This window comes from Neoarius graeffei, chromosome 12 (assembly GCF_027579695.1).
Source record: "Neoarius graeffei isolate fNeoGra1 chromosome 12, fNeoGra1.pri, whole genome shotgun sequence".
Taxonomy (NCBI): Eukaryota; Metazoa; Chordata; class Actinopteri; order Siluriformes; family Ariidae; genus Neoarius; species Neoarius graeffei.
The window spans coordinates 49,099,256-49,123,286 of NC_083580.1; the positions used below are offsets into that span (position 1 = coordinate 49,099,256).

At 43.8% G+C, this 24,031-nt stretch overlaps 1 protein-coding gene across 1 annotated transcript in view; it reads right to left on the minus strand.

The window, feature by feature from the left end:
- Positions 1–24,031, minus strand: part of slc45a2 (solute carrier family 45 member 2) — a 128,234-nt gene that overhangs the window by 17,794 nt on the left and 86,409 nt on the right. The window contains exon 4 of the mRNA XM_060935067.1: positions 23,766–23,909. Coding sequence (XP_060791050.1) covers positions 23,766–23,909 — 144 coding nt within the window. The remainder of the gene's footprint in view (positions 1–23,765; positions 23,910–24,031) is intronic.

Below are 24,031 nucleotides of genomic sequence, written 5' to 3' on the forward strand. Positions count from 1 at the left end.
TTTTAAAGTTATATAATAAAATTTGGGAGCAAGGTAAGCTGCCCTCTAGCTGGAAACATTCAGTAGTGGTACCTATAGCTAAACCAGGTAAGGATAAAGCAGAGGTCAAAAGCTATAGGCCTATAGCACTAACATCTAATCTTTGTAAGTTAATGAAAAGGATGATAACTAAGAGGTTAGTGTACGAGACTGAAAAAAGAAGTCTTTTCTCTCCACATCAAAGTGGGTTTAGAAATGGCCGTACTACTATGGATCCAATAATCTGCCTAGAAAATGAAATTAGGAAAGCTCAAGCAAATAAGGAGTCAGTCGTGGCAACATTCTTTGATATTGAAAAAGCATATGATATGCTCTGGAAAGAGGGTCTTTTACTTAAATTGAATAAAATGGGAATAGAAGGCAAAATGTTCAATTGGCTTAGAGATTTTTTAAGGAATAGAACCATAGAGGTAAGAGTTGGAGCGAGCCATTCAAAAATCTACGCTATAGAAAATGGTACCCCACAGGGTAGCGTCTGCAGCCCAATTCTATTCAATATAATGATTAATGATGTTTTTAACAATATTGAGTCCAGAATCAGTAGAGCACTTTATGCAGATGATGGAGCACTGTGGGTGAGAGGCCGAAATTCTGATAGTCTAAGGAACAGAATGCAAATAGCTATAAATGAGGTTGAAAGATAGTCACATGAGTGGGGGTTTCATTTATCTGTTGAAAAGACACAAGTTATATGTTTCTCAAAAAAAAGGGTTAACCCTACAGTGGACCTCAGGTTGTATGGGCAGCCACTCAAGCAAACGGATAATTTAAGATACCTTGGTGTATGGTTCAATAACAAACTTTCTTTTAAAAATCATATTCAAAAAGTTATAGACAAATGTAAAAAGGGAATTAATATTCTGAAATGCTTAGCAGGGAATGACTGGGGGGCATCAAGCACATCCTTGAAAAGAATTTATAGTGCCCTAATCCGACCAGTATTGGATTATGGATGTACTGTATAGCATATAATTCAGCAGCCAAGACTTCCTTGTTAGAGTTAAATAAGATACAAGCCAAAGCCCTCCATATATGTTGTGGTGCCTTCAGGACCTCTCCAGTCCCAGCACTTCAGGTGGAAGTAGGGGAGATGCCACTGGACCTCAGGCGACTGAAATTATCAGTATCATATTGGCTAAACCTACAGGGTCATGAAGACAATCACCCAACCAAACAGGTACTAAGGGAATGCTGGGAGTATGGTCGACCCATACGCAGTTTTGGGTGGGATGGTAATCAGCAGGCAGCTCAATTGGGGATCAGTGACATTCCTCTTTGCAAAACAATTACAAGGTCAATCATTCCCCCTTGGTTATTTTATTTCCCAATTGTAAATTTGAAAACTAAGGAGATGGCAAACCAGAATGTACAACAGTATTTAGAAGTAATGTATGATGACACGGCACAGAGATATACAGATGCTTCTAAAGACGAAACTGGTAAGACAGGAGCAGCAGTATTCATCCCCAGCTACAATATAAGTATTGGGAAAAGGACGTCAGATCACTTGTCAATTTTTTCAGCAGAAATGATGGCTATTATACTGGCCCTGCAGTGGGTGGAGGAGGTGAAGCCTAGTAAAGCAGTTATTTGCTCAGATTCTATGTCTTCCTTAAATAGTATCCAGAGTGGAAAATCTACATGCCGACAAAATCTCTTAGATGAAATTAACCATCTTGTATTTAAGATTAATCAACATAAAACTTTTATTCAGTTCACATGGGTTCCAGCTCATAAGGGGGTTGAGGGTAATGAGAGAGTGGATAAAATGGCCAAAGAGGCCATCAAGGCAAATGAGGTTGAGTTAGAAGTCCCATTAAGCAAGGCAGAAATTAAAGTAATAATCAAAGACAACATCAACAAAATGTAGCAGGAGAGATGGAATACAGAGGAGAAAGGAAGGCATCTATATAATTTACAAAAGGAGGTGGTGTTTAGAAGGGGTGGTGAACTGAAACGACAGGAGGAGGTTTGGTTGACGAGGCTGAGGATAGGGCACACAAGTCTAAATAGTGGGTTGTATACAATAGGGAAACATCATTCTGAGGCCTGTGCACACTGTGGAGAAGTAGAAAAGGTTGAGCATGTTCTTATACACTGTACACAGTATTCCAGTGAAAGAGAGAAGATGGGGAGAACATTAAGAAAATCTGTAACTATAGACAACTTAAGTCAGCCATTCACACAATCAGCAGTAACAGCTCTAACACAGTATTTAAAGGACACTCAACTAGCAAATATAATTTAGTTTTTTTTTATATAATCAGTATCCTCGTAATTGGTTTACAGGAAGATTTTGTTTGGTTATCCTCATAATTGGTTTACGGAAAGATTTTGTTTGGTTATCCTCGTAATTGGTTTACGGGAAGATTTTGTTTGGTTATCCTCGTAATTGGTTTACGGGAAGATTTTGTTTGGTTATCCTCGTAATTGGTTTACGGGAAGATTTTGTTTGGTTATCCTCGTAATTGGTTTACGGGAAGATTTTGTTTGGTTATCCTCGTAATTGGTTTACGGGAAGATTTTGTTTGGTTATCCTCGTAATTGGTTTACGGGAAGATTTTGTTTGGTTATCCTCGTAATTGGTTTACGGGAAGATTTTGTTTGGTTATCCTCGTAATTGGTTTACGGGAAGATTTTGTTTGGTTATCCTCGTAATTGGTTTACGGGAAGATTTTGTTTGGTTATCCTCGTAATTGGTTTACGGGAAGATTTTGTTTGGTTATCCTCGTAATTGGTTTACGGGAAGATTTTGTTTGGTTATCCTCGTAATTGGTTTACGGGAAGATTTTGTTTGGTTATCCTCGTAATTGGTTTACGGGAAGATTTTGTTTGGTTATCCTCGTAATTGGTTTACGGGAAGATTTTGTTTGGTTATCCTCGTAATTGGTTTATGGGAAGGTTTTTGTTTGGTTATCCTCGTAATTGGTTTACGGGAAGATTTTTTTGTTTGGTTATCCTCGTAATTGGTTTACGGGAAGACTTTGGTTATCCTCGTAATTGGTTTACGGGAAGGTTTGTGTTTGGTTATCCTCGTAATTGGTTTACGGGAAGGTTTTTGTTTGGTTATCCTCGTAATTGGTTTACGGGAAGGTTTTTGTTTGGTTATCCTCGTAATTGGTTTACGGGAAGGTTTTTGTTTGGTTATCCTCGTAATTGGTTTACGGGAAGGTTTTTGCTTGGTTATCCTCGTAATTGGTTTACGGGAAGGTTTTTGCTTGGTTATCCTCGTAATTGGTTTACGGGAAGGTTTTGGTTTGGTTATTCTCGTAATTGGTTTACGGGAAGATTTTGGTTTGGTTATTCTCGTAATTGGTTTATGGGAAGATTTTGGTTTGGTTATTCTCGTAATTGGTTTACAGGAAGATTTTGGTTTGGTTATCCTCGTAATTGGTTTACGGGAAGATTTTGTTTGGTTCATGAGACAATTTGGCTGGAGTTTCTCTAAGCTCCGGTGAGGTGGGACGAGGGCTAATAGGGCATGCCCGCCCTCTGAGCACCAATACACGTCAAGAAGAGCAAAGATTAACTCGAGCATGCATCTCTTAATATTGTTAATATTCTACTCCATTCTATTTTACTATTTCAGCGAGAAGGCTAGAATTCTTCTGTGACCTTGTGTCTCACTGTGTATTGTACTGTTATGATAACACGTTGCTCGAGACATAATATTGATATCTTTTTGAACATTCTATCAGGACGTGACCTGCTCAAGGTCTGACTACAGGCTCAGTTTTGATTTATTCTCATGTAAGCATTTGCAACGATTAATATCCCTTGAGATCACACCTCAGCCCGGTAGATGGCGGTAATACACATCGATTGTTAACTGCCAATAAATCGACAGAAGAAGAGGCTCTTTTGACGGTCCCTCAGTGGTGCCTCACCTGGGCTCGCGATTGGGCGACCACTAGCCACACCGGTATAAAGCCGGATGGCTGTACAGATGCGTTTTTTTTTTTTTTTTGCTGAGAGGAACATACAAGGCTAGCGGCTCTGGCTTCTACAATTCTTGTTGCTTGTGCCTCGGAGGGAATTCATTTTGCCACTGGCTGCTTGCTCTGGTTGTTTGTTTGCTAACTGCTTAGCAGTAGTGCTCCATCTTTTCCCCTCCGATGCGCTCACTGATCTTTGCGCAGGTGAGTTTACAAACTTATTTGCGTGTGCACTGAACATTTCGTGGGGCAGCGTGTTGACATTATTCTTGGCTTGCAGCATACATCATGAGACGGTTCGGTAAACGAAGTCTCTCCCTCGGCGGTGTGTGCTTCCCTTTTGGTGGTGTGTGCCAGCTACTCGGTAGGCTCTTGCTTTTTTATTTATTCTAGTTGTGATAGCCAGTTGCTGCAGTCAAGTAAATGTATTTTTATTCCCACTAGGGCCCGTGTGATATCTAACTGAGAGGTCAGAGTTGCCGTTTTGTCCTCTCCCCCTCTTGTTCTTCCTGTTTGCTCACGGTGACTGCTGCCCTGCAATTAGCTGCTTATTCTGCTGCCCGCTTGGCTGCTTTGCATGTTGAGATGCAGGGTGTATGATGCTGAGCTTGCTCGCTATGCTGCATCACTGGTCCCGTGATTTGTGTGTTTTCTTTTGGTTTGCTGTGTTTTTTATTTGTTTGCTTTGATTCTCTTTGGTTTGTTGTGAATTATTTTGTTTGCTGTGTTTTATTTTGGTTTGTAGTGTTTTTGTTAATTTTGTTTTACCTCAGCACAATTGGGTTTGCTGTCGAATACCTCCATCAGGGGACAGCATCACCCATAAGCCATTGTCTGGTGTGTGTGTGTGTGTGTGTGTGAGAGATTTTATTGTCGGAATTTTAAGATTATTGTGTTGATTGAAGAAAAATAAGATTGTATATGTTTTGACACGGAACTCGCGTCTCTGTCGTTCATATAATTGCTTAAAGTAGTGTGCCCCTTCTTGGCACTGTTACAATCTGGCGTAGCCCACAGGATGAACGAATCAGAGATGTGTGGTTCTGTATCGTGTGTGTTTTTTTTTTTTTCCTTTTTGTGTTTGTTTTTTGGTTTTAATAGTGGATGGATGATTGTGTTGTATAAGTGTTATGTGTTTTGTTTTTCCCTTCCTGATTTTTTTTTTTTTTTGGAGGACAAAGCAGCAACGTCTGTCTTGCGATCCGTTACCATCTAGCTGGTTTGCGGTTTTCGATTTCCCATGGTCCCTTGGTCTCCTTCTGAGTCAGTAACCTTACCTCTATTATGGATAATACGGACAATTTGCAGGAACTTAGGGAATTGGTGGTGCAGTTAAGGGCTGAGAATGATAAATTGCGACAGGAACGGGTTACCGCTAGGCCACTGAGTGCTACTTTGGCTGAGGCATCTTCAGTGTCTTCAAATGCGCTGTCAATCGTAAGTGATGATGATGCAGTGCCACAATCTGCTAATAATGTTGCCCCACGAATAGAAAGGCTTGTTTTTGTGCCACGCGACCGAAAATGTCCACAGTTTAGTGGTAGGTCTGGTATGAACATTGAAGAGTGGGTCGAAGAGGCTTAGGCATGTATGCGTGCACGATACTTGGCGCGCTCCGAGTAAGCTTTCTTTCTTTATGATCATCTGGTGGGGGAAGCGAGAGAGGAGATTAAATTTCAGCCTAGTGAGGAATGCAAGGACCCTGATAAAATTATTTCCATCTTGAAGGAGTTTTATGGGTGTTCTAAATCTTGCGTCGCTCTCTAAGAGGGTTTCTTCTCCAGAAAACAGCAGGATGTCAAGACCCTGCAAGAGTTTTCTTTGGCCTTGTTGAGCCTAATGGGCAAAGTGAAGCAGTCTGCTCCTGACTCAGTGCCCAATTCTGAAGTTCTTCTGTGGGATCAATTTACCGAGCATGTTTTAGATGGCGCCCTTCGCCGAGAATTGAAACAGTTGGTACGAAGGGAGCCACAAGCTACTTTGCTCGAGGTACGTGCAGAGGTAATTAGGTGGGAACGGGAGGGCATGCCGGGTGCTTTTAGGGCCCGTAGTTACTCCTTGCCGGCCACCCAGGGCATACAGTATGGCGTCCGGGGGGGGTCCCAGTTGCCGAGTAGCGGTCAGTCACACAGCGTTGAGCTTAGTGAACTGAAGGAGATTCTTAAAGGACCCATGGCATGGTGGTTTGTTGATGCTTTAAACGGGCTCGTGGAGGTTTCCGGATGTTATATCCGCAGCCTTTCTCGAAATGAACCCTCGGCACGTAGATATAGCCTCTTGGAAGAAAGCCCCATTTCAGCGCTTTTCCCAGTGCGTCGTTTTGCTAATGAGAAGCAGGAGGCGGGGAAGGGTAGAGGGTGGGGGCGGGTCTTATCATTAATATTCATGACATGTAAACGTGTTACCTCTGATTGGCTAACAGCACTTTGACGCTACCTCCAGTGGGTCAGAACAAGCGGATGTGGGTGTCTTACTATGGCGAGAGAGAAGGAACAAACCGCGAAGGGAAAAATACCGCGTGCTGACATCATTAAGGTGCGACGCGAGGAAATAAAATAAATTCAACAAATGTTTGGGTTTTTACTGAACAAACAAACAAATAAAATGAATGAGTGACTTAAAAAAAGAATGTGGGTGTCTTTGTAAAAACTGTTTTGATTGGCTATTATAACAGAGCATGCTGCATGCTTTTTGGTTTTGTAGCGCAGAGTACCTGGCTAACTGCAGGAAGCGGTTAGCTGCACAGCTAATGTAGCCATTGCAAGGCTAATGTGGCACCGATTTTAAAACACGGCAAAACATAAGCTCATAAGTTACAGACAATTTCCAGACTAAACTCAGTTTAACAGAGCATGCTGCATGCTTTTTGGTTTTGTAGCGCAGAGTACCTGGCTAACTGCAGGAAGCGGTTAGCTGCACAGCTAATGTAGCCATTGCAAGGCTAACGTGGCACCAATTTTAAAACACGGCAAAACGACTTAACAGTTATACACTTACTTGTTCGCTGTTGTGGCTGATGCGGCAGGGATGCTTGGTACGGACCCAGGCTTCAGTGACAGTTGATGTGCAAAACCTGCCCTGTACTGTCCCAAGTTGTGGAAACATTCCTCAGGAAAATGCTTTCGACAAACATACACCGTCTTAGGTAGACTCGACGGCGTATTATTGAAGTAAATAAAATTAAGCCACTGTGTCTTCAGGGGCTCTCCCGTCGGCAGTAAAAACAGACTCTTTTCTGTGTTGTCACATCCATGTACAGCGCAATTTCCATGTTTCGCTCGCTTAGGTGATGCCATGTTGTGTCCTCCCTCTATGGTCTCCTCACTACAACTGGGCGGGCAGTTCATACAGTGGGTGGGAATCCGGGGGGGGTGTGGGGATCATCTCCCTTGCTGATGTAGTAAAGGGAAGAGTTTATCAACGCGCCGTTTTGACGCGCCATTCTCAAATGTTGGGCATAGTTTGGTTTACACACTATGAAATTTCTAGCCACTGGGGTGACTTAAGAAGGTCAGAGGAACTCATTTTAATGTTAAAAAACTTCAGAAAGTGAAAATTTCATGCCATGGGACCTTTAAACGGCAACAGGACCAATTGAACCAGCTGACACAAAGTATTGCTTCATTGCAGGAGCCTTGTCAGTTTTCCTGTCCTTCACGGCAGCTATTGATCTACCGTAGGTGTCAGTGCCCTGGACATTATGCCCGTGAATGTGATGGCGAGCGGGTGCGACCGCAGGCCCAGGCTGCCATGCCTTCCACGGATCGGCCCTCTAGTGGCAATCCATCTCAATTGTCTACCCCGGCGGGAAACTCCTACCCACCAAGCTGTTGAGTCACAGCTTGGTTGGGGACCTTATTGGCTCGCAGGAGTTGACTGATCGGCCTAGTACAGTAAGTTTGTTGTCATCTTGTCCTCATTTGGACGTATCTATAGGAGGGGTACAGGTGCCCTGCCTTATTGACACTGGATCTATGGTATCCACTGTGACTGAAACCTTCTTTCAAAGGCATTTTGCACCCATGGGGCCGAGTAGTTTGAAATCATGCAACTGGCTCCAGCTTCGTGCCGCCAATGGGTTGGCCATCCCCTATATTGGTTACATGGAGTTGGATGTCCAGCTTTGCGGTAAGGCAATGTCAAACTGTGGGATCTTGGTAGTCAAGGACCCCCCAGATGCCCTTAATCAGGTGCCTGGGGTATTAGGAATGAATGTCCTGAGTAGGTGTTGCCAAGAGCTGTTTGGGCAGCATGGGTTAGCTTTTCTGAAGGATCCATTGATATCCAAGGCTTCGGCACCTCTTTTCCAAGCTTTCCAGTATTGCCACCAGGCCGACATCCAGCCCTCTGCTAGTGCAGTAGGTTGGGTGAAGGTCAGAGGCCGAAGAGCTTGCCGTGTACCGGGTGGGTTTATGAAATTGGTTCCAGCCACTTGTTCTGTCCAATATGCTAGTGGCGTTGTATTGTTTGAGCCCTTGGAATCCGGCCTGCCTTCAGGGTTGCTGGCATCCCCAGCCTTGGTACGGGTCAACAATGGTACGACTTGTATTCCAGTCGTTAATGTTGGTACCACCGACATTCTTTTGTATCCCCGTATAGCCTTAGGCATGCTACAGTGTGTTTGTGGTTAATCTGCCTGCAGGTGTGGCAGACGGCCCTGTAGTTTTACAGCTTTTCAGTCCCACTGCTTCGTCGGTAGCAGTCAATGGGGGTTAGCGGCGAACAACCCGCACTACAGCAGGAAAACATTTCAATCCCCACCGGCTGCCGCAAACTGTCAACAGTTCAGTAAGGGAAGGTAACAATGAAGACCTTTAGTTGATGGTTTGGCATGTTTTTTTTTTTTTTTTTGGGTCGTCGGAACGACGACGCAAAGGGGCGGGGGGCAGATTGTAGCAGTAGTGCTGTTAATTTGGTGACCGTCGCTGTATCTGCGCCTTCTTTGTGCGTGGTTGGAATGAAACGGTAATTTGGTGACGGTCCCTCAGCGGTGCCTCACCTGGGCTCGCGATTGGGCGACCGCTAGCCACACCAGTATAAAGCCGGATGGCTGTACAGATGCTTTTTTTTTTTTTTGCCCGAGAGGAACATACAAGGCTAGCGGCTCTGGCTTCTACAATTCTTGTTGCTTGTGCCTCGGAGGGAATTCATTTTGCCACTGGCTGCTCGCTCTGGATGTTTGTTTGCTAACTGCTTAGCAGTAGTGCTCCGTCTTTTCCCCTCTGATGCGCTCGCTGATCTTTGTGCAGGTGAGTTTACAAACTTGTGTGTGTGCACTGAACATTTCGTGGGGCAGTGTGTTGACATTATTCTTGGCTTGCAGCATACATCATGAGACGGTTCGGTAAACGAAGTCTCTCCCTCGGCGGTGTGTGCTTCCTTTTTGGTGGTGTGTGCCAGCTACTCGGTAGGCTCTTGCTTTTTTATTTATTCTAGTTGTGATAGCCAGTTGCTGCAGTCAAGTAAATGTATTTTTATTCCCACTAGGGCCCGTGTGATATCTAACTGAGAGGTCAGAGTTGCCGTTTTGTCCTCTCCCCCTCTTGTTCTTCCTGTTTGCTCACGGTGACTGCCGCCCTGCAATTAGCTGCTTATTCCGCTGCCCGCTTGGCTGCTTTGCATGTTGAGGTGTAAGGTGTATGATGCTGAGCTTGCTCGCTATGCTGCATCACTGGTCCCGTGATTTGTTTTGTGTGTTTTCTTTTGGTTTGCTGTGTTTTTGTTTGCTTTGATTCTCTTTGGTTTGTTGTGAATTATTTTGTTTGCTGTGTTTTATTTTGGTTTGTAGTGTTTTTGTTAATTTTGTTTTACCTCAGCACAATTGGGTTTGCTGTCGAATACCTCCATCAGGGGACAGCATCACCCATAAGCCATTGTCTGGTGTGTGTGTGTGTGAGATTTTATTGTCGGAATTTTAAGATTATTGTGTTGATTGAAGAAAAATAAAAGATTGTATATGTTTTGACACGGAACTCACGTCTCTGTCGTTCATATAATTGCTTAAAGTAGTGTGCCCCTTCTCGGCACTGTTACACTAGCTTATGCCATTCAGGCTTGGTGAGTGTTTTGGTCATACAAGCTTGTGTGGTGTGGTGCTTGCTGCTTGAGTGTGGTGTAGTGCTGAGCTGAATATAGTAGTTTAGCAGTGTAGTGTATGATCTTGCTGCGCCCCTGTGGGCTTTCTTCTCCGGCTGGCTTCTTTTGTCTTTTTCCCCCTCGCCCCTTATAGCGTATTGTGTGTGCCCTTGTTAGGGGTGATTCTTTTTTGTTTTGGATTTGTGTATTTGAATGATTTGTTTGTTTGTTGTTTTTTTTTATAAGGCAATTCCTATTAATAGTGGGGCTTTGACCTGTTGCAGTGTTTTTGATAACATCTTGTGGCTCATTGCTTAACTAAAAAAAAAAAAGATATCAATCATTAGTGTTTTATTTTTGTACACAGCCTCTTGTTTTATTCATTCAGTTGAATAGCCATAGTGGGGGAAGAGTGAGTCTTTGTACTCATGGGTTCAATTGATTCTGACCTAGGACAAACGTAAGGTTGTTCAGGATGTGTATGTATGTATGTTTTTTCTTTGCTGTGGGTTTTAAATTTAATTTGTGCTAAATTTTGTAAACAGTAAATATAATAAAGGAGAGTACAATTTTATTAATTGGAGAACTTGAAATACCAAATTGTGAGTATAACAAAATTGGGTTTCAAGTCTTAATATATATCTGCTCTGTTTTCTCTATCTCACATAACTTAAAGGATATATTCTTATCCATCTTGCATGGACAGTCAAATAATGAAATGAAGCTGATCACAGTTGAACTGATAATGATCTTAAATTATATTTATTAAAATGTTCTCCGTATTGACTTCAGCATACCTGCAGTATGGAAATGAACTGTTTAACAAATCATTAAATACAGCACCTTATCCAACCTGCTGAAAGTTTCAGTGAAGGGTTTTTTAAATAAATAAATAAATAAATAAATAAATAAATAAATGGTCAAAAACATGCAGGCCAATTCATAACCATGTCACACAGAAGGCTGAAATGGGGGGTAAGGCAGGGCATCTTTATGCAACACACTGTACATCATATGAGCTGCCTATTGTTATATCAGTTATGCTCACTCCCATTGTTCCTGCAACTCAAATCAGTGCTGGACAGAGGAACTCACGTTTGTCTCATGGATATATCTGCCTCAATTTAAGATCAATCAAGGTAAGAAAAAGCTTTTTCCTATCAGCACACCCATGTAATAAGTTTCTCAATACCCCTCAGGCCATCCTTAAAAAAAAATCCGTTTCCTGTCCACCGGGTGAGCAAAAAAAATTTCAGTAGGGAGAGAGGGATTTTTTTTTTTAAATGGATGGATAAGAAATCACAATGCTGTGTTTGCTTTTTCTTTCAGTACTTTTTTATTACAAAAGCAGACACATTTAATAAAATGACCGTTTAATCAACTGAAACTTGTACAAAAACTTTAAGTTAGCATTTTAAATGCTGACTGCAACATTTGCAAAACTTTTGCAAAGGTACTTAAAATGTCCGACACACGGACTTTTTGTAGTTCTAAATCGACCGTTAGGCCTAGTTCGGATGAAATTACACTATTAAAATGATCACTGAATGATTTGTTTTTCTGAATCTTTACTATTTTGTTGTTCGCTAGAATACCATTTTGCGATTTCACACTTAAGCAAATGTTTGAAAACTCCGGATCTCCTTCCTTCATGGTGGCTGCCATTTTTTTGTGCCGCACGGCATGTGTGCAGAGCTGATTCGACAGGGCTTTCCACAAGCGCCGGCTGCCGGCCATACAGCCGACTACACAATTAAGTCCAGCCGGCTACTTTAATGACTATTTTTGTAGCCCACAGGCTCTAAGTATTAATTTTTGATTTTAATAAAATTAAATGCTTATCTAACGGACTGACAATGTCAAACTGAACCGCACTCATTTAAGTTGTGATTCGCGCTGTTTGTACCGATAATAACCACAAATTCCCCGCCGACTTCGTTGATCAAGGGAGAGTAACTCATCTGCGGCCCCGACATGCGGTGTGCGCGCGCACTCTGCGGAGGCAGTAGTGTGTCGGGGCCGTCGGAGGCGACATCGGAGGGAACAGAAGCAGAGATGACGCTTATTTTGTCTCCGGTAAACCTGTCTTCTCTCGTTCAATTACGTGCTGGCATCAGAAGACACCGTTGGTTGTAAATGAAACCAAACTGAATCTTTGGAGTGTATTTTCATACACAAATGGAGAAATGTTCGCTGAGTGCTTGTGTAGCCGCCACTGCAGACCGTTGTCGTTGTTAATTCATAGCATGCTCAGCTGCGTGAATGTGTCATGCACCGAAAATAAGAGATTTACAAGCCAGGAACGCCTCATGATGCAATACGCAAGAAAAGAAAAGATTTACTGCCATTTTACTTTGTATTTGAGTAAAGTGAATAAATAAATGGTCTGTGGAAAATACATTTAATCCTGGGAACTGCGTGCACAGGAGTTTATTATTAGTGATGCAGTGCTATGCATTGCAAACTATTGACTCCCATATAGGGAGCAAAGCACAGCAAACTCTTGTTCTTCCGTTTTTCATCTTCTGTACAAATTTCGATTTCGAATAACCCAATAACCGTACATTGCACACAGACAAACAATACATCAAAACGTGTGGCTCGATCAGACTCGCTATGCTATTACTTTGTTCAGCATTCTATGATTTTTTCACGACGTAGTCGCGAAAAAAATCACACAATTTCCCATTCATTTTCTATGGAATTAATTGAAAAAAATCGCACATTTTCAATGTTTTTCAAACATCCGCTGCTCTGGCATGCTTTCACCTAGAGACATGATTCAAACTTTAAAACGTAGACAAACTTCTACTGTGTGGATCTGGCATTCAACTTTTTTGCTAGGTTCTATACTGTTTGATCAGTCACAGATCAAACACCATGATCAAATCTGGAGAAATTCCGGCTTTATAATGGGTGTCTATGGCGTTACACTTCAGTGGAGCTCGTTAAGTTAGAGTGTAGAGAGCTTGAAAAAGTAGCTCAAACTTTCTCATTTAAACTGTGTTTTCAGCCCCAAATTTCACTCTACACACAATTTTCTCAAAAGTTGTAGTCACACTTGTCTTGATTCACACAATGTGTCTACCTGAGTGATAGGATTTACAGTTTTTGAATGAGAAGCCTGAAAGTAAGGAGAGGACAGGCACGCTGCCCCATTCACTCCCATTATAAACCTGGCTGCGCTCTGACTGCAAAATCAGAAAAGTCACTTGTTTTCAACTCGCTCTATTGTCCACATTTTTTACACTAGGGACAAAAAACTTACATCAGTGTGTTCATGGGAGCCTTGTAGCGCTCAATGTGCAAGAATTTTGTGAATAGCTCCTTTTGTTTCTGTGTAAATCACCGTTGTTCGAGGAGAGGGAACTCTGAGAAAAAGCGCTCTTTGCTTGTCATATTGTATCTCTTCCCTGAACCTGAGCACCGTTACCAAGGCGACGAGCTCCACTCAGGGAGCAGAGAGGGGAGGGGCTGCTCTCTCTCTCACTCACACACAGGCTCACAGCATCGGAGCCTCATAGAGACTGTCATCTCTAGTTTTGTGTTTACTCCCCCCCCGGCGTTAAAAAAAAAATTTCACCCGCACAAACGGCACTCACCCGGCCGGTGGACCGGAAACAGAACATTTTTTAATAATGGCCTCAACAACAGTGCTCCCATTCTTATAAGTTTTTTTTTTCATAAATCAAGATAAACTGTACATCCAATAGAATCAATGAGAATAATGTGCATCCATCAGGATCTACATTATTATAGAGTTTTGCTGTTTTCATTCAAGCCCTGTCTGTTCTACATTATCCTCATTTGGTTAGATTTAAACGGTTTTAGGCTGTGCCATGATCTGTAACTGCTGTCATTTTCATTCTCAAATGACAACAAAATGTTGTGTTTGACAGAATGTAACTTCTATAGTTTCTCAACCTCAGCTACTTCACTTGAGGTCATAAGCGGAAGAACGCCGAGACCGGAAGCTTTCTTTTTCTCTCCTCCTGTGTAAAGTCCACAAGCGGAGGCCATCCACATCTGATCTGCTTTAATATCAACAGATCTTCATTTAAGGTACGTGAATCTTTTCATCATGGCACACCTTCAGCCTGTTCAGTGTGCTGAGTGCAGGATGTTTAGTCATTCTTCCTCCGTCACTAGCGATAGCTCTATTAGCTTTACTTGTGATAAGTGCAGATTAGTTAGCTCTCTGACGGAGAAGATTTCAGTGCTAGAAGCGCGTGTCCAGGCTTTAGAGCAGGTTAGTGAGCGTGAGAACAGTGTAGTTTCTGTTAGGGAAAGTCTGGACGCCCTAGGTGGAGTTAGCAATCCCCCAACTCCGGCATTAGAGCCCTTACAGCGGGGCGAATGGGTGACGGCTCGGCGGCATAAGCGCAGAGCCAAAGCTACCGCTGAGGCTCGCCCACGGGAGCACCACTCCTCTCCGCGTCACGTGTCGAACAGGTTTGCTCTCCTTAGTGATGCACCCACTGAGAAACCTGAAAGAGCTCTGGTTATAGGGGACTCTATCATACGGCACGTGAAATTAGCTCAGCCTTTAGGGGCACCAGCAGCTTTAGTCAGGTGTATACCGGGAGCCAGGGCGCCGGACATAGCAGGTAATCTTAGGGTCCTAGGCAAGCACAGGTTCTCAAAGATAGTTATCCATGCAGGAGCTAATGATATACGCCTTCGTCAGTCTGAGGTTACTAAGAGTAACTTTGTAGAGGTGTTTAAATTAGCGAAGGCGATGTCCGATGCTGTAGTATGCTCTGGCCCCATCCCAATGCGGCGTGGCGATGTAGCTTACAGCAGGTTATGGTCGCTGAACTGCTGGCTGTCCAGGTGGTGCTCTGAAAACAGTGTGGGCTTTATAGATAATTGGGCTAATTTTGAGGGCACTGCTGGCCTGTTAGGGCGGGACGGTATCCATCCCACTCGGGAAGGTGCTGCTCTCATTTCCTGCAGCATAGGTCATAGTCTCAGAACAGGCCTAGTTAATTTCTGACAATCCAGAGCCAAGGCCAGGGAGCAGACGAACAGGCTAAACCGACTGTCTGCTAGCTGCACAGAGTCGTCACTCAGGGCTCACTACATCGAGACTGTGTCTGTTCCCCGAGCTCAACAAAAAGGTAGAAATTTTCAGAGAGTTTGTTCCAGTAACCTAATCAATATAAAATTAGATCAGACTGACTGTACAGCTGCTGCCAGCACCTTTGATCTAAAGGTGGGGCTATTAAATATTAGATCTCTTACATCTAAAGCGCTAATGGTTAATGAACTCATTACTGATCAGGAGTTTAATGTACTGTGTTTAACTGAAACATGGATTAAGCCAAATGAATATATAGCATTAAATGAAGCGAGTCCTCCTGGATACAGTTATATACACCAGCCTCGTCTAACTGGCAGAGGAGGAGGCGTCGCGGTTATTTATAACGATTATCTAGGTGTAACACACAAACCTGGTTATAAATTTAATACATTTGAAGTTCTTCATACTCATATAATGTATGTAGCCTCGAAAAATAAGTCTACCCAGTTAATTCCATTACTTATTATTTACAGGCCCCCGGGGCCATATTCTGAGTTTCTTTCTGAATTTGCAGATTTTATCTCAGATTTGGTTATTTCCTTAGACAAAGCTTTAGTTGTCGGAGATTTTAATATTCACTTTGATAACCCAGAAGACCCTTTAAAAACAGCGTTTGTGTCCATCTTAGATTCAGTCGGGATTAAGCAGAATGTCATAGGACCGACCCATAATGGTGGTCACACCCTTGATCTAATACTAACATTCAGATTAAACGTAGACAATATAGTCATACTTCCACAGTCTGAAGTTATCTCAGATCATTGTCTCATCTCATTCAAAATATGTCTGAGTAATAATATATGCACCTCACCACGCTACTGTATTAAACGTACTTTCACGTCAACTACTGCACAGAGCTTTATAAATGATCTCCCAGAGCTGTCAACTTTGATTGGGTCACTGTCAGCCCCTGCAGAACTCGATCAGGCAACTGAATGCTTAGAGTCAACATTCCGCCATACTTTAGATAATGTAGCTCCTCTAAAAAGGAAAATGGTCAGAGACAAAAAATTAGCACCCTGGTATAATGATGACACTCGCACTTTAAAACAGACCACTCGAAAATTGGAACGTAAATGGCGTCAAACAAAATTGGTAGTGTTCAAATTGGCGTGGAAGGAGAGCTTCCTGAAGTATAGAAAAGCTCTTAGTGCTGCGAGATCAACATATCTCTCCTCCCTAATAGAAGATAACAAAAATAATCCTAGATTCCTATTTAATACTGTAGCAAAATTAACCAGGAATAAGTCCACTATAGACACATGCACACCTGCAGTATGGAGTAGCAACGACTTCATGAATTTTTTTAATGACAAAATTGAGAATATCCGACAAAAAATTCAAACTACTAATTTAAGGTTAGACAATGAAAGTGACCTCGTAGTTAACAATATAACTGTATCAGATCATCAGTTAGAATGTTTTACTCCCCTAAAAGAAACTGAATTACTTTCATTAATCTCTACATCAAAAGCCTCAACTTGCGTACTAGATCCCTTACCGACACATCTATTCAAACAGATAATGCCTGGAGTAATTGAACCGCTTCTAAAAATAATAAATTCTTCTCTTATGATTGGCTATGTACCCAAATCCTTTAAACTAGCAGTTATCAAACCCCTGATTAAAAAACCTGACCTTGATCCCTGTCAGCTGTCCAATTATCGGCCAATATCAAACCTCCCCTTTATCTCCAAGATCCTTGAAAAAGCTGTGGCACAGCAGTTATGCTCATATTTACATAGGAATAACATCCATGAAATGTATCAGTCAGGATTTAGACCTCATCATAGCACAGAGACAGCACTGGTTAAAGTAGTAAACGACCTACTGTTGGCGTCTGATCAGGGCTGTGTCTCGCTACTTGTGTTGCTTGACCTTAGTGCAGCATTTGATACCATTGATCATTCCATTCTTCTGGATAGACTAGAAAATGTTGTGGGAGTTAAGGGAATGGCCCTCTCTTGGCTCAGGTCTTATCTAACTGATCGTTATCAGTATGTTGATATAAATGGTGATATTTCTAGACGTACCGAGGTAAAGTTTGGTGTTCCACAAGGTTCTGTCTTGGGTCCACTGCTTTTTTCTCTATATATGTTACCTCTGGGCGATATTATTCGTAAACATTGTATTAGTTTCCACTGTTATGCTGATGACACACAGTTGTATGTCTCTGCAAAACCTGATGAGAGACACCAGCTTAATAGAATTGAGGAATGTGTGAAGGACATTAGACACTGGATGCTTATAAATTTCCTTCTGCTTAACTCTGACAAGACTGAAGTACTTGTGCTAGGACCACATACAGCTAGAAGTAAGTTTTCTGATTACACAGTAACTCTGGATGGCCTTTCTGTTTCTTCACGTGCAGCAGTAAAAGACCTCGGAGTGATTATTGACCCCAGTCTTTCATTCGAAACTCACATTGATAACATCACCCGGATAGCTTTCTTTCATCTCAGAAATATTGCAAAGATAAGAAATTTAATGTCATTGCATGATGCAGAAAAACTAGTCCATGCTTTCGTTACCTCCAGGTTGGATTATTGTAATGCCTTACTGTCTGGATGTTCCAATAAGTGCATAAACAAGCTCCAGTTAGTTCAAAATGCCGCAGCAAGAGTCCTTACTAGAACAAGAAAATATGACCACATCACGCCTGTCTTATCCACACTGCATTGGCTCCCAATCAAATTTCGTATTGATTATAAAATACTACTATTGACCTTTAAAGCACTAAATGGTCTCGCACCACAGTACCTGAGTGAACTTCTGCTCCTCTATGACCCGCCACGCCTACTTAGATCAAAAGGTGCAGGCTATCTGCTGGTACCTCGTATAGTGAAGGCTACATCAGGGGGCAGAGCCTTTTCTTACAAAGCCCCACTGTTATGGAACAGCCTTCCAAGTAATGTTCGGGAATCAGACACAGTCTCAGCATTTAAGTCTAGGCTGAAAACATATCTGTTTAGTCAAGCCTTTTATTAATGATGTTTATGAGGTAAAGGAGTAGATCTGGAGGGTCCTCAGACATAGTGTGTTTTGGTAAACTGGGATGTATGGATGCTGTCAGTCCCCACTCGCTTGCTCACTCGAGTTTGTTGACGGTGCAGTGGCTGGCTGCTTTATGTCCCGGGGCTCCCTCATGCCTGTGTTACCTTCTGGCTCTCTCCTTTTAGTTATGCTGTCATAGTTAGTTGCCGGAGTCCCTGCTTGTACTCGGTGCAATATGTATACTGTTCCTACTTATTCAGGTGACATCGGGCATACCTAACCACCTGTGTTTTCTTTCTCTCCCCCCCCACTCCAAATCTGTCCCTCTGAGTTACATGGAGTCAACAGGAAATCTTTTGGTGGAGACGGTGTGGACCTCGACTGGCTATCGTAGCCTGCAGGGAATCGGCCGTCAGACATTCTGTCGCATGTCCCAGACCCGGTGAAATGTAACTGAATTGTCTTGGCCAGCCCTAAGGGTCCCATCTGCATCTCATCATTGGTGAGGAGTGTGCTCCCATCACCCAATCAAGCATCCAGCCAGAGCAGGTCATGATATATTTTTTTTTACCATATTAACATGCCATTGTGTGTCATGCCTGATGTAAAGACTCTCGTCTCTGCGAGCCTACCACACAGATTTAATACTTGTCATTTTTAGGGCATACCTAACAACATGTTTTCTTTCTCTCCCCCCCCCCCCCCCCCCCCCCCCCCCCCCCCCCCCCCCCCGTCCCTCTGAGTTACATGTTGATCCTGGGATTGAGATGCTGGCCTCTTCTGCCCCTCGGACCTGCTTGATCCATCCTGGTGCCCTGTGTCTGGTCGGAGTTTTATCGCCCCACTCCTGTGAAGGACGGCCCCATGAGGACAGTTGAGGGTTATACCTGTTAAAACTGTTAATATTATAGTCAGGCTGTCTGTTGTTGCCCAAATGAGGATGGGTTCCCTTTTGAGTCTGGTTCCTCTCGAGGTTTCTTCCTCATGTCGTCTGAGGGAGTTTTTCCTTGCCACCGTCGCCACAGGCTTGCTCATTGGGGATAGATTAGGGATAAAATTAGCTCATGTTTTAAGTCGTTCAAATTCTGTAAAGCTGCTTTGCGACAATGTTTATTGTTAAAAGCGCTGTACAAATAAACTTGATTTGATTTGATTTGATAAGCTCAAAGTTTCATGTCCTGTGGAATTTTCTGGCAAGTTTTCTAGCTAATGTGACTGAGTAAGCGAGCTAACTATCATTCAAAACAATGTCTTTCATAAATCAGAGAACTATTAGTTATAGTTGACAACATTAACCACCTAAAAATAAGCATCAGATTTACTTTAGGGTTTTTTTCTTCTTCTTTCTCAGAAATACCAGAATCATTCACTGGACACACTATCAGAATTTACTATGAAGTGGAGATAAACTTGTGCTGCTGGGGTCCTTTTTTTTTCTTTGCCATTTTCCTGGATTTCTCAATCCCCAATAACTACCAACTACCAAGACATGCAAAAGCCAACTTCTGCATCTTTCAAAATACTGCTCATGATATTCCAAACATGCACAATGAACATAAGTTACTATTTTTCAGTTAATTAAATGTTTATTTTTTGGAGACCCCAGCAAAGATATGCTGCTCTGTGCACAATGCATGGTCTGTGTGGGCTATATGGAGTGGCCACTCTATAAGTAAAAACAATTATTATTTATGAATTTTGGGCCAGTTTGTATAGAAATAGTGTAGAAAGATGAGTTGCCTCAGTAAGGCATTCTTTAAGTTGGGCTCCTGATGCAAAACAAAAAAGGGGGATAAAAAATATATATAGTGTGCTTTATCTGTTCAATATAGATAATGTATTTATATACACCCCTCTTTGAATTGCCACCTTAATGTGGTGGAGGGGTTTAAGTGCCTCAAGGATTCTAGGAGCGATGTTGTCAGGGCAATTGCCCCTGGTAGGGTCTCCCAAGGCAAACAGGTCCTAGATGAGAGGTCAGATGAAGAGCGGTTCAAAAAGGACTCTTATGAAAGAAAAAACAGGTATCCGAGTACCCTCGCCCAGACCAGGGCTCTCTTCTATGCTGGAGTTGCCAAGGGTGAGTGGTGCTGGGCAGGGGTGGGGCTATTGGTAGCCCCCCAGTTTGGCACGCTAACATCGGAGTTCTCCCCAGTGAATGAGAGGGTCGTTTCCCTACACCTTCGGGTTGGGGAACGGTTGCTGACTATCATTTGCGCTTATGTGCCAAATGATTCAGAGTACCCGGCCTTCTTGGAATCCTTGAGTGGGGTGCTACACAGTGCACCACAAGGGGATTCTATTGTTTTACTGGGGGACTTCAATGCTCACGTGGGCAATGACAGTGAGACCTGGAGGGGTGTGATTGGGAGGAACGGCCTGCCTGATCTGAACCCGAGTGGTGTTCAGTTGTTGGACTTTTGTGCCATGCACGGTTTGGCCATAATGAACACCATGTTCGAGCATAAGGGTGTCCATAAGTGCACGTGGCACGAGGACACCCTAGGCCGCAGATCAATGATTGGCTTTGTAGTCGTTTCATCTGATCTATGACCGTATGTCTTGGACACTCGGGTGAAGAGAGGAGCAGAGCTGTCAACTGATCACTACCTGGTAGCGAGCTGGATCAGATGGTGGGGGAGGAGGCCGAACAGACCGGGCAGGCCCAAACGAGTAGGGTATGCTGGGAACGTCTGGCGGAGGCTCCTGTCAATCGGATCTTCAACTGCCACCTCTGGCAGAGCTTCAAATGCATTGAGTCAGAGTGGATCATGTTCCGCACCTCCATTGCTGAGGCGGCCGTGCAGAGCTGCGGCTGCAAGGTTGTTAGTGCCTGTCATGGCAGTAATCCCCGAACCTGGTGGTGGACACCTGTGGTGAGGGAAGCTGTCGAGCTGAAGAAGTCCCATCGGGCTTGGTTAGCCTGTGGGTCTCCAGAGGCAGCTGACAGATACTGACGGGTCAAGCGGAACGCGGCTCTGGCAGTCACTGAAGCAAAAACTCGGGTGTGGGAGGAGTTCGGTGAGGCCATGGAAAGTGATTTTCGGTTGGCCTTGAAGAGATTCTGGCAAACTGTCCAGCGGCTCAGGAAGGGGAAGCAGTGCTCTGTCCCTACTGTTTACAGTGAGGATGGAATGCTGTTGACCTCAACTGGGGACATCGTCTGGCGGTGGAAGGAATACTTTTGAGGATCTCCTCAATCCCACCTTCATGTTGTCTGAGGAGGACACAGAGTCTGAGGGTGCTTGGGAGGGCTCACCTGTCACAGGGGCTGAGGTTGTAGAGGTGGTTAAAAAGCTCCTCGGTGGCCGGGCTCCGGGGGTAGATGAGATTTGTTTTGATTTCCTGAAGGCACTGGATGTTGTTGGGCTGTCTTGGCCGACACGCCTCTTCAACATTGCGTGGAGGTTGAGGACAGTGCCTCTGGATTGGCAGACTGGGGTGGTGGTCCCCCTTTTTAAAAAGGGGGACTGGAGAATGTGTTCCAACTATAGGGGGATCACACTTCTCAGCCTCCCTGGGAAAGCCTATGCTGGGGTGCTGGAGAGGAGAGTCCAATCAATAGTCAAACCTCAGATTCAGGAGGAACAATGCGGTTTTCATCCTGGTCATGGAACACTGGACCAGCTCTTTACCCTTGCAAGGGTGCTGGAGGGCACATGGGAGTTTTCCCAACTGGTCTACATGTGTTTTGTAGACCTGGAGAAGGCTTACAACTGTGTCCCTCGTGGTGCCCTGTGGGGGGTGCTTAGTGAGTATGGGTTTCAGAGCCCACTACTGTGGGCCATTCAGACTCTGTATGACCGGAGCAGGAGTTTGGTTCTCATTTCCAGCAGTAAGTCGGACTTGTTCCCAGTCCACCAGGGCTGCCCTTTGTCACTGGTTCTGTTCATAACTTTTATGGACACAATTTCTAGGCATAGCTAAGAGGCGGAGGGTGTCCAGTTTGGTGGCATCAGGATCACGTCTCTGCTTTTTGCGGATGATGTGGTCCTGTTGGCTTCATCAATCTGTGACTTACACCATGTGCTGGGACAGTTTGCAGCTGAGTACGAAGCAGCTGGGATGAGGATCAGCACCTCCAAGTCTGTGGCCATGGCACTCAGCCAGAAACAGGTGGAGTGCCTACTCCAGGTCAGGGGGGAGTTGCTACCTCAAGTGGAGGAGTTTAAGTATCTCGGGGTTTTGTTCACGAGTGAGGGTAAGGGGGAGCGGGAGTTGGACAGAAGGATCGGGGCAGTGTCAGCAGTGATGTGGACGCTAAACCGGTCTGTTGTGGTAAAGAGAGAGCTGAGCCAAAAGGCAAAGCTTTCAATTTACTGGTCCATCTATGTTCCCACTCTCACCTATGGTGAATGAGATCATGGATACAAGCGGTAGAAATGAGTTTTCTCTGCAGGGTGGCTGGGCTCTCCCTTAGAGACAGGGTGAGAAACTTGGTAATTCAGGAGAGACTTGGAGTAGAACTGCTGCTCCTCCACATCAAAAGGAGTCAGTTGAGGTGGTTTGGGCACCTTGTTGGGATGCCCCCTGGACGCCTCCCAAGGGAAGTTTTCTGGGCATGCCCCACCGGGAGGAGACCCCGGGGCAGACCCAGGACATGCTGGAGAGATTACATCTCTTGGCTGGCCTGGGAACGCCTCGGTATTCTCCTGGAAGAGCTGGTAGAGGTGGCCAGGGAGAGGGAAGTCTGGGCTGCTCTGCTTAGGCTGCTACCCCCGCAACCTGGATCCAGATAAGTGGTAGAAGATGGATGGATGGTATTCATATACAGTTACAGATATATGAGCTGCCTATTGTGTTATCAGTTATGCTCACTCCCATTGTTCCTGCAACTCAAATCAGTGCTGGACAGAGGAACTCACGTTTGTCTCATGGATATATCTGCCTCAATTTAAGATCAATCAAGGTAAGAAAAAGCTTTTTCCTATCAGCACACCCATGTAATATCTAATGTTTCTCAATACCCCTCAACAACAATGGTCCCACTCTTCATATTGTTAGGATGTTAGTAGTAGTTGCACTTTAGACACTACACTTTCATGAACACATCCTATCCACTAGGGGGCACTGGCTTGTCATGACTGCGGGTTTCGGCTGGCTAGGCCTAGATAAGCCTGGGAACAGGTGTTAAGAGAAGGATTTTGTTTGGACTGGGTAGGCCTCTCGGTGAGAGGCTACTGAAGCAGCTACCTGTCGTCTTTGCATGAATTGTGGATTAACGCCCTGCCTCTGGAATTTTGTATTATTTTTGGACTGCACGTTTTCTTTTGTTTATTTTATTTTTCGGGGTTTTCCCCAAATGAACGTGGAGGGGAGTTGGAGAGGAGTGATTCTGAGCGTGAACTCTCCGTCCACGTGAGGCAACGTTTGGGCTGGCGGCCTGGCGCAGGTACCGGTAAGTCTGTGCCCCTTTTGGATATTCCATTTAGTATCATACACGCTGACTATCACGTTATCGCACACATTTAGGTTAGGGGGCTTAGGTGGGTATCTAGCTTCCTAACAATATAAGGTAATTTTTTTCATAAATTATTCTGTACAACTAGGCATATACAGAATGATTCTGTATATGCCTAGTTGGAGTTTAAATTACAGTATATGTTTCATGGTCAGCCAATATGTGAGCACCTCCTCACCTGCCCCATAAAGTCAGTGAAGAAGAGCATGTTGCAGAGGAAAGCAGTCCAGCCCAGCAGGTGGCTGACACACAGGCAGCGGTAGTGATTGGGCATGTTAATCATAGCAGACAGTAATGATTTCAGAGTCATTCTCTTCTGTACCTGCAAAGCACACACAAGCAAAAGGATCTTAACATTTCTTACTCAGATTCTGAACATTTATATGCAGAATGTAATAATATGAAGAAAGTGATGTTTTTCAGGATATTTTTGCACATTTAAAA